This window comes from Nerophis lumbriciformis, linkage group LG06 (genome assembly GCF_033978685.3).
Source record: "Nerophis lumbriciformis linkage group LG06, RoL_Nlum_v2.1, whole genome shotgun sequence".
In the NCBI taxonomy this organism is placed as follows: domain Eukaryota; kingdom Metazoa; phylum Chordata; class Actinopteri; order Syngnathiformes; family Syngnathidae; genus Nerophis; species Nerophis lumbriciformis.
In genome coordinates, this window is record NC_084553.2 from 36,695,584 (window position 1) to 36,707,142 (window position 11,559).

The 11,559-nt window shown below is 39.9% G+C and overlaps 1 protein-coding gene across 1 annotated transcript in view; it reads left to right on the top strand.

The window, feature by feature from the left end:
* myom2b (myomesin 2b) overlaps window positions 1–9,041 on the top strand; it is a 45,741-nt gene extending 36,700 nt beyond the window's left edge. Inside the window, exons 31-39 of the mRNA XM_061963532.1 lie at window positions 1,061–1,166; window positions 1,841–1,907; window positions 2,223–2,319; window positions 5,255–5,291; window positions 5,391–5,413; window positions 5,542–5,597; window positions 5,664–5,753; window positions 8,315–8,440; window positions 8,551–9,041. Coding sequence (XP_061819516.1) covers window positions 1,061–1,166; window positions 1,841–1,907; window positions 2,223–2,319; window positions 5,255–5,291; window positions 5,391–5,413; window positions 5,542–5,597; window positions 5,664–5,753; window positions 8,315–8,440; window positions 8,551–8,772 — 824 coding nt within the window. The 3' untranslated portion in view covers window positions 8,773–9,041. The remainder of the gene's footprint in view (window positions 1–1,060; window positions 1,167–1,840; window positions 1,908–2,222; window positions 2,320–5,254; window positions 5,292–5,390; window positions 5,414–5,541; window positions 5,598–5,663; window positions 5,754–8,314; window positions 8,441–8,550) is intronic.
* The last annotated feature ends 2,518 nt before the right edge of the window (window positions 9,042–11,559 follow it).

Below are 11,559 nucleotides of genomic sequence, written 5' to 3' on the forward strand. Positions count from 1 at the left end.
CGGGAGAAAGCGAGGACGAATTCGGCGATCGCCTTCTAACCAACGATTGGTATGTGTTTGTTTGGCATTAAAGGAAACTAACAACTATGAACTAGGTTTACAGCATATGAAATACATTTGGCAACAACATGCACTTTGAGAGTGCAGACAGCCCAATTTTCATCAATTAATATATTCGGTAGACTTACCCTCATCCGCGCTCTTTTCTTGAAAGCTGATCTGTCCAGTTTTGGAGTTGATGTCAGCAGGCCAGGGAAGCTAGGGTCGATGTGAGCCAAGACATCCAGGGGGTTTAGCTCGCTCGTCTGCGGGAACAAACTGCCGCCATTGCTTGCCGTGCTACCGAGGTCCTTTGTCCCTGAATTGCTCACACACTCCGGCAGATTCAATGGGGGTCTGGCGGCAGATTTCTTTGACTTTATCGTTGGAAATGCATCTGCTTTGAGTGTCGCAGGATATCCACACATTCTTGCCATCTCTGTCGTAGCATAGCTTTCGTCGGTAAAGTGTGCGGAACAAACGTCCAATTTCTTGCCACTTTCGCATCTTTGGGCCACTGGTGCAACTTGAATCCGTCCCTGTTCGTGTTGTTACACCCTCCGACAACACACCGACGAGGCATGACGTCTTCAAGGTACGGAAAACAGTCGAAAAAAACAGAAAATAATAGAGCTGATTTGACTCGGTGTTTGAGAAAATGGCGGATTGCTTCTTGATGTGACGTCACGTTGTGACGTCATCGCTCCGAGAGCGAATATTAGAAAGGCGTTTAATTCGCCAAAATTCACCCATTTAGAGTTCGGAAATCGGTTAAAAAAATATATGGTCTTTTTTTCTGCAACATCAAGGTATATATTGACGCTTACATAGGTCTGGTGATAATGTTCCCCTTTAAAAATGATGATTCTCTTTTAGTCTCTTCATGCATGTAGGCTAGAATTGAATTGCACTTCCTTTTATGTTGGGGGAAAGTGCAAAGTGGCTCTCACCAGTGCAAAAGTGGCTGTGTGATTTTCAAAAATGACCTCTACAACCCTCCCTCACCTCCATCCCTCCCCAGGAGCAACTGCACAGGAGTTGGTGATCCACTGCACAGCCACTGGCATTCAGCTGCAATGTGCCATGAAGTATTATACCTCAGAGATGAACATCACTTGGTACTACGGGTAAGGCATTGTTTCAGTGCGAGCCTCTCACCGCTTTAAACCCATGACTGCAATCACTGCTACTGCCATGGCAGGAATAATGAAAGTAGAGTTGCTGATAACAAAACACGAGTTGTTTGTTTTTTCTCTGAAGTCGAGGCAAAAACAATACACTTTGGGAGGGCTGTTGCAAACACTTTCATTATCCCTGTTATTGCAGTAAAATTGGTCTGTTTTGTGACAAAAATCACCCCCTGTCATTTTCTATGAAGAAGCGAGGACATTTGTGCACTTAAAAGCACTCCACGGGGCCCTAGAGAATGTGAAATGTGGACACGGGTGGAAATGGTGTACAAGAGCAGGCAGGGAGCGGATGGAAAGAATAAAGAAGAAAGAAGGCAGAAGGGTGACAAGGGTTAGTGGAGGCTTTTCAGGTTATTTAATTATTCAGAGAACACAAATTACGGAGATGAGATTTGTAACCTATGCTCGCGCCTTCTGTGAGTGCACATGAGAGAGAGTGACAGATCGCAAGAGAGGGAGAAATTGCTATCCCTAAGCGTAACATTAGGCTGGCATGTAAACATGGTTTTCCATTACGTCTGAAGTAGACTGCACACACTCACATATAAACAATAATTACATACAGACTCGCACAACCCTAACCTCTCTCCCTTTTGCTTGTGTCTCCACAGTGAGAAGAAACTCTCCCCCAGTGACAAGATTGTAATAGGAGGAACCCCTGCTATGGCAACAATGGAGGTATTAGCTTTTTCTTCTCTACATTTAGGTGCATTCTTCCGTGGGTGATTTGCATGGGAGTGCATGTGCAAAGGTTAGAGCCCGATGACCTCTAGGTGAATGAAACAAATCATCTCCACCTCATACTTTTTAGGTTTCATTAAAATAAATTATTGAAACTCCATCTTCTATTTTTTTTTTTTACCTTGTACCATAAAGTGTCATCATCATAATTACCTGCAGAATGAATAAAACATGAGTCCTAGTCATACAGGTAAAATGAAACAGACGGACACTGATGAAATGATGTGGCTTAATGGACTTATTGATGCTTAGGTGGTTGAACCAACCGACAAGGACAAAGGGAAGTACTCCATCGTGATAACCGACCCTGAAGACTCACACAAGCGCACACTGGATCTTAGTGGTGATGGTCAGTCCTCTTGTTTATCATTTTCATCATCATTAGTCTTCAGTGCTGCCCACGCTGGTGTATACAAGTGAATGAATGCTTGGCGGTAGTGGTTGGCGCAAACTGGCAGCCTCTTTACCGTCAGTGTACCCCCGGGTAGCTGTGGCGACAGATGTAGCTTACCATTACCAGAATGAATAAAGGGTTATCAGCGTAAAGGGCTTTGGGTGTCCAGAAAGGCACTGTCGACTATTTGTTACCATTATTATTGTTATCAAACAAGGTCCACTTCACACAGTCTATATCAGCAAGCCATCCTCAAGAGCACCAAACAAAACCAACCAAGCGTTCTGCAGGCTGCTCAAGGTTGGAAGTAGACCTTGAAAAAAAGTTAGGGTTTTCCTCTAAGATAGTGACAACGACACTCTGGCCAGGCATAATCCTGTGGTTTCTAACAACAAAGCTGGATTGAGTCATGGACCTGACAGCGCCATAAGAAGATGGAGCTTTTTAGAGGAAGAACAACACATTTTCTGACTTAGTTGCAGAATCATCTGAGAAATGCTGGCTGAAATCATTTTTCAAGCAGAAGTGGAATGCCGGGGGTTTGTTGCTACATCTACCAAAGCCGTATCAAGAAGTGCTGCCAAAAAAAGCAGCAATTGGCTCTGAAAAAGGAGGAATGATTGCAGTGAGGCATACACCTAGCTTAGGGATAACGACCCCACTGCCACGCAAAGTCCATCGAGGTACATATGAGGGCATATCAGGGAAATACTTTGGATGCCGGGTATACCATTGCACTCTCTGGAGACATTAAAATTTCAATGAAATAGGTTGCCCGTTTAATAACCTCAATGAGATACAGTATCTTTCGATATGACCGAAAAATACAATCCCCATTTTTTTTCACGAAAAGTTTGACTTACGATTCTTTTACCTATTTTTTAAAGAAACTAATAAATATGATAAAAATATAATTCAAAACTATGTTTTCTTTTATTTGATCATAAACTAGTAGTTTGAATGGAGACAATCAATGGCATAAACTTACAGGATACATAGCATGAACATCCTACTCATTTTTATAAAGTTGGTATTTTTAGCAAATATTCAAATTGCGCCTTTGTATGTAATTTTTGTTTTTTAAATAAATAAGAAACGTGCTCTATGAGGCAAAACATCTGTCTTGAATAAAATACTTCTGTAAACAGAAAGGTAGCATTTCACATTGCACACTAATGAATAAACTCCAATATTGAGGTCAATAAAGTGTGAACTTTAATCTTCCGTCCTGAATAAAATTATACTTTAAACAAAATTATAGCATTGTACATTTTTTGCAAATAATAAAGTCCAATATCGAGATGGCTCTATACTTTTAGTGGATTAACACAGACTTTTCCACTGTATGGGCGCCACATATGATTTATCTATTTGGTGATGGTTCTCTTGTGCTCTTTTTTACTAAACTTAGGAGTTTGTTCATGCCTATGGGGGCGGTATAGCTCGGTTGGTAGAGCGGCCGTGCCAGCAACTTGAGGGTTGCAGGTTCGATCCCCGCTTCCGCCATCCTAGTCACTGCTGTTGTGTCCTTGGGCAAGACACTTTACCCACCTGCTCCCAGTGCCACCCACACTGGTTTAAATGTAACTTACATATTGGGTTTCACTATGTAAAGCGCTTTGAGTCACTAGAGAAAAGTGCTATATAAATATAATTCACTTCACTTCACTTATGTTGTTACAGTCTTGTTCGCCTTGTACCAAGTAGCATGTTTCCACTTGGCTGGATGCCTCTTTTTCATATGCTGGAATACGTTTGTGTTGCTGCCTTTTTTAAACAACCTCTGCAGCGTCTAGTCACTTGTTACAAGCTTGTTGCCGTAAATCCAAGCCACTGACGACACAGTGTTTTTCTGTGGAGAAAACTTTCTGCTCTTTTTCGTGTTAACATTTGCCATGTTGTTGCTATTGTGTGTGAATCACCACTGACGAAATCTTCCAAAAACTTTAATTTATCGATGAAATCAATTTATTCCCCAGGCCTAAGAGTACTAACCTCCCTTTCACCACTCAACTACGATGGCTAACATTCAGAATGCCAACTATCCAAAGGGATTAATATATCTAGTGCAGTGGTTCTTAACCTTGTTGGAGGTACCGAACCCCACCAGTTTCATATGCGCATTCACCGAACCCTTCTTTAGTGAAAAATAAAATGTTTTTTTTTTTTCAAATTCAAGACAAAGTTATATGTTTTTGGTAACACTTTAGTATGGGAAACATATTCTAAGTAACAAAGACTGAATTTAGAGTTTTTTGGACACTAGGGGAACATATTCTAAGTAACAAAGACTTAATTTTGAGTTATTTGGTTAGGGTTAGGGTTAGGGCCAGGGTTAGAGGGTTAGGGTTATAATAAGGCCATGCCGAATAAGGCATTAATAAGTACTTAATAATGACTAGTTAAGAGCCAATATGTTACTAATTTGCATGTTAATAAGCAACTAATTAATGGTGAATATGTTCCCATACTAAAGTGTTACCATGTTTTTTTACTGGTGCACAAAATGAACTGTGCATGAACCGTAATACGTCGATAGGGAAAAGTTTTTATTTACACGATGAGTCGGGTGTGTCTTTACTTCCGCTGAACCCCTGAGCCCGACTCACCGAACCCCTAGGGTTCGATCGAACCCAGGTTAAGAACCACTGATCTAGTACTATTTTTCTCTAACTTAGTTCGAACTTTAAAGCAAAATCAATCACGCTTGAATAAATTGTTGTTGTGTTAAATTAATGTAATTAATAACAAATTAATCTGGGAAAGTCTGAAATTGTCACCAAAAACATTTTAATTTCTATTGATGAAACCTTTTTTTTGAAAGAGTCTGCAACAAAAGCTATTGTTGAATTTGTTTGAAGTAAAGTTATGTTTGTTTTTTGTTTTACAGTTTATGACAAAGCATACGCTGAGTTCCAGAGACTCAAGTAAGTCAATGTTTTCAAATTAGATCCATATCAGCATAGTTTAAACATCTTTGACATTGTGTGTTATCTGGACTAAAATACATTTCCTTTATTTGTTAGGGCGGAGGCTTATGCTGATAAGCGTGAGTGTGCATCCTTCATTCTGTTTTTACAACAAATACAGTTTAATGTACACAATACCTTTTGGGGGTATATTGTGCATTACGCTGGAAAATATGCACTTTTTGGAATTATCGATGATTTGCTGCAGATCGTGGTAAGGTGATTGGTGGGCTGCCTGACGTCGTCACCATTATGGAAAAGAAGGTAAACACCTGAGTGGTTGTGATAGGTTGTTGTTGTGCAGTGTGAACATGTGTGTGCCTCTTGTAGACTCTGAGCTTAACGTGCACAGTGTGCGGGGACCCCAAACCTCAGGTCACTTGGCTAAAGAACGGAGTGGAGGTTGAGCGGGACGATCAGGTAATACAATATAAAGAAATACAAACATCTCTCTGGAATAAAACCAGCACCTTTATATGCCCTTGTTTCAGATCTCCTTAATAATTAAAACACTTTGTTGCTGCTTACTGGACATGCAGCATGACACACAGTCTGGTCGTTTTGTTCTATCTAGCATCCATCTGTGCATCCTTTAAAGGCCTACTGAAACCCACTACTACCGACCACGCAGTCTGATAGTTTATATATTAATGATGAAATCTTAACATTGCAACACATGCCAATACGGCCGGGTTAGTTTACTAAAGTGCAATTTTAAATTTTGCGCAAAATATCCTGCTGAAAACGTCTCGGTATGATGACGTTAGCGCATGACGTCACGGATTGTGGAGGGCATTTTGGGACTGTATGGTGGCCAGCTATTAAGTCGTCTGTTTTCATCGCAAAATTCCACAGTATTCTGGACATCTGTGTTGGTGAATCTTTTGCAATTTGTTCAATGAACAATGGAGACAGCAAAGAAGAAAGCTACAGGTGGGAAGCGGTGTATTGCGGGCGGCTGCAGCAACACAAACACAGCCGGTGTTTCATTGTTTACATTCCCGAAAGATGACAGTCAAGCTTTACCATTGGCCTGTGGAGAACTAGGACAACAGAGACTCTTACCAGGAGGTCTTTGAGTTGGATACGCAGACACGGTACCGTGAGTACGCATGCAGCTGCGGCTTCCAAACATTTGATCGCTTGCCCGTACGTGCGTGCCGCTATGTGCATGTCACGTACGTAACTTTGGGGACTTTAGGGAAATATATGTGCTGTATGAACTTTGGGGACGTGAACGGTACTTTGGGCTGTGGGATTGAGTGTGTTGTGCAGGTGTTTGAGTTGTATTGGCGGGTTATATGGACGGGAGAGGTGTTTGTTATGCGGGATTAATTTGTGGCACATTAAATATAAGCCTGGTTGTGTTGTGGCTAATAGAGTATACATGTCTTGTGTTTATTTACTGTTTTAGTCATTCCCAGCTGAATATCAGGTCCCACAAGCCCCTCACAGCATCTTCCCTATCTGAATCGCTCCCACTGCCCTCTAGTCCTGCACTCTCACTTTCCTCATCCACAAATCTTTCATCCTCGCTCAAATTAATGGGGAAATTGTTGCTTTCTCGGTCCGAATCGCTCTCGCTGCTGGTGGCCATGATTGTAAACAATGTGCGGATGTGAGGAGCTCCACAACCTGTGACGTCACGCTACTCGTCTGCTACTTCTGGTATAGGCAAGACTTTTTTATCAGCGACCAAAAGTTGCGAACTTTATCGTCGATGTTCTCTACTAAATCCTTTCAGCAAACATATGGCAATATCGCGAAATGATCAAGTATGACACATAGAATAGACCTGCTATCCCCGTTTAAATAAGAAAATCGCATTTCAGTAGGCCTTTAAAATCATAGCTTGGATCTCCACACTTAAGGTGCTGAAGTCAATACAACCAGACAAATAAAAAATAATCCCTCTCTTTCCATACTTTAATGGCCTACTTGCCAGCCTGCATCTACAAATGTGACAGTGTGTCCCTAGTCAGTCAGAGGGGGTTCCTGCTATTACATCATCAGCATTGCCGTGGAGCTTGGATGCTTTGAAGTGTTTAAGTCAGAGAAATGGCACAGGAGTAGTTCCGCAAGGAATACGTATTGAAAGTTGGCTCTCGTCTTTATTTATTCCCTCACCTGGTAACAATGTGTGTCTAAAACAAGAACTTCCTTGTCCTTGGTGATGTGTTTGCCAAACCTCAGGGTGCCTCACCGCAACACAGCTACCACCACCACCACCAAGGCTTTTGAAGCTGATAAAAGAAACACAAATAAACATGTATGTACTTCATACAGTACATAGGACAGATGAATAGTATAATGTATAGAATACCATATTTTCCGGCACATAGGGCGCACCGGATTATACGACGCACTGCTGATTAATACGCTTGACTATCACACTATAGTGTGATAGTCAAGACTGATAGTCATATTCATTCACCACAGGGAAGAACATGTCCTATTTTGGGTTCATTTAATAGTTAAAACAAATTCATACAGTATAATAAATCCCAGATTTCAAGACATCATTATTATCTCATCTAAATGCAGTTTTCTTTCCAACGATATCATCTCCGTAGCTTGTGATGTCATTATGAGTTGGATGACTGGTTTACTGATTTCTGCTGAGAAATGTGTAACTATGAAATAATTGTAATGCATAATATTCTATTTTGTGTCAGTTGCTTCCATGTGATATATATCAACACTTTCCACACAATCAATAGAAACCGGTTAGGAATTTAAGGGGTTAATTGCAATATAATACCACTGTGGTGTATATTAGCATACTTTTTTAGCAGTAGCTCATTTGACCACAGACAATAATGGTTAATCAATACTTATACGGTATATTGATAGTTAACAAAATGTTTACTTTGCGCTAATGCCATTTAAACATTTTTATACAGTATAACACTTTTTAATGTATTGTATATATTTGATCCAGAATAAAGAGCCACCGTTGACACTTTCTTTTCATGTTCCAGTACGTGATCTCTGTGGACCAGGGAAAGTTCGCCAGTCTTACAATCAAAGGTGTGACCATGGAGGATTCTGGAAAATTCTCAATGATTATCCAGAACAAATTTGGAGGGGAGTCTGTGGATGTTGTGGTGAGTTTTAGCACTAAACCCATATTTTCTATGAAGAATAATGATAAAATAACGCTGTGGTACAAATGTTTTCTGATTGTATTCGTAAATAATGGTCTCTCGTACTTCAGGTCAGCGTGTATCGTCAAGGTGACAAAATCCCAGAGGCAAAACCGACCGTGACGACTAAAACAATAATCCCGCCCAAACTGCCCATTGAGCTCCCTGAAACCAAGACCTCGCCAGCCCCAAGCCCCGCCCGCCCCGCCCGCCCCGCTCATAGCCCCACCCCTCCCAGGGCAGCCCCGGGAAGAGGTGTGAAGAGTCCCACCCCAACTCGGAGGAAGTTGTAAAAGATTAAGAAAGAAACCATAACAACAAACTGGTGCTCATTTTTTGTGCACTTGTATTAATGTCTTTAGATATCAAATGGAGCAAATTCTGTGACATTAATTTAGAGTGTTGGGAAATTCATGGTAATTGAATAATTCTTATAAATGTATCACAAAAGCAGACGTATAATAGAACATTAGAAAAAAAAATGCCAGCGTGGGATGTTTGAATTTGGGGAACCAAAATATAGTAAATTATTGAAATCGAAAATGTGTGTGATTTGATTAGAATGAAGCAGAATAAAAGTGAAACTTGAAAACCAATTTGATGTGTTTAAATTAACACTGCAAGCAGCACTGTCGCAAGTTTTGTAATAGTCAAAGCACTGTATTTTCATTTTGTACAATCTACCAAAGGGTAAAAAAATATGTATATATACAAATGATTTGAGATGCTTTGCATATCTTAATCTCCCTCTCACACCGCTTTGAAGACGTAGCCAAGGGGAGAGAGGATGGTCCACGTTGTCCACAGGGAGGGCCTGCTGTGGAAATGATCAATGCCTTGGCCCTCTCTCAGTCACAACACATGTTTTATACAACCAATCATCATTTATACATTTCAGGATGTAAATGCATAACTTTCTTTCCAGTATGTCAATATGAGCGTTCATACTTTCTCACATAGTCATGTCCTTGCTCTAATGTTCTCTCTGAATATGTCAACACACATGAAGAAATAGGCATCCTCTTCAAGCCATGCAATTATCAACAGCAAATACATCACCACAATGCCATATTGACCTTTTGCATCATCATAAAAGAAGACACACTGGAGAACATATGTGCGATTGGAGCACACAAATAAATATCTACTGAACACTTCATTAGGTACATCTAATGAAAGCCATCCAATCTTTTCTGCTTTGACAAAACAATGATGCTCAGTTATTTTTTATTTCCATTCGTCCATTTTCTACCGCTTGTTCCTATCGGGGTCGCTGGTGGTGCTGGAGTCTATCTTAGCTGCATTCGGGTGGAAGGCGGGTTACACCCTGGACAAGACGTTGCCACCTCATCATTTTATTTTTATTTCAACTTTATTTAACCAGGAAAGTTCCATTGACATAAAACAACCTCTTTTTCAAGGGAGTCCTGGCCAAGAGGCAGCAAAAGATACCGTTACATAAAAATACATGTCATACACATAAAGAAAAACAGTTACAATTTAAAAACGTCATCTTAAGTGCTCTCAATCTGAAGGGGTATGAGAAGTGAGAGGTATTGTGTCAGAACAGCATTATTGTTGTGCTATAGTTGCATGGAATGGCAATTTCTTTCACCAAGTACTTCCTCAGAAAAAACTTGGCTCTCCAAGTACCACCTCAAAATTCAAATACAGTAGTGTAATAGAATATAATATAATAGAATATATATTATAGGCCTAAGTAATCACGCAAAAACAAGGCAAATGTTTTTTTCAACAAATATATTCAATAGTTTATGCCAGTGTAACATTACACACAGTCTGAACAGTAAAACTGTGTTTTAATATAGGAAAATAACACTGTACTTTGGCGTACCACTAGATGAAGCCCACGTACCACTAGTAGTACACATACCACCGTTTGAGAACCAAAGGCATAGCAGATTTAAATGCAATCAATAATGATCTTGCTTTTATTTGCTAAAACATATTAGAACTACAATATTGCACTTTTTTGCAAGAAAATTCAAAAGAAAAAAGAATATGGACAAAAAGATCAACTTGTCGGTGTCACATGGTGAAACAGTATCGCACTTACGATTACAGTAAACACCCAATGAAATTCTTCTGATGTCTCCATGCTACAAGAAAGCATACATATCTTACTTATACTTTTAGAATACTTGTATGTATTTGCATGTTATCCCAAGGTTGCTATGATTTGCTGTGATGTATCAACAAGTATTTAGATACATTCATGTTACTATAAATGCTATTATCCAGTGTCTGGTGCTGTGTGTCTTAGGTTGCGTGGCATACAACCCTAATCAGGTCGAAAAACATTTACCGTATTTTTCGGACTATAAGGCGCACTTAAAATCCTTTCATTTTCTCAAAGCTCAAGAGTGCGCCTCATAACCCGGTGCGCCTAATGTACGGCATAATTCTGGTTGTGCTTACCGACCTCGAAGCAATTTTATTTGGTACATGGTGTAATGATAAGTGTGACCAGTAGATGGCAGTCATACATAGGAGATACATGTAAACTGCAAGATGACGCCAGTAAACAACACCAAAACTTTAAATGTTCCATTGAGAATATAGAACATTACACACGGCGCTCAAAAATCTGTCAAAATGTTTTTAGTACGACTTTGGTAAGCTATCGCTTGATGGATTGTCGGCACATTAAACATACAAGTATAATTATCTGAGTTCCAACACCATATTCAAACTGGCACAGAGGTTTCTACAGCAGCAAAACGCTTCCTCATTATCCACCAATCACTCTCACGGCAAAGTGCCTTCATCAACATCGCATCACAACAAGCAGGTCGTTACGCTATAACTTAATTTTGCTCAATCAACACACAACTTCTGCATGTAGGATTATGTATGTATAATTAGCTATCAGTTATCAATTTCTGCTTGAGCTGCGCATATTGTAAGCCCTATAAGTACTATTGTTTTTTAAAGTATAATCATTTTGCACATAATATCACACAATTTGTTGTGGATTTGTATTTCATATTGGTGAATTTAGTAGTTAGTGATAATTATCAGAGGTGATGATGATGATTGTTTACATGGCTAAAGATTGT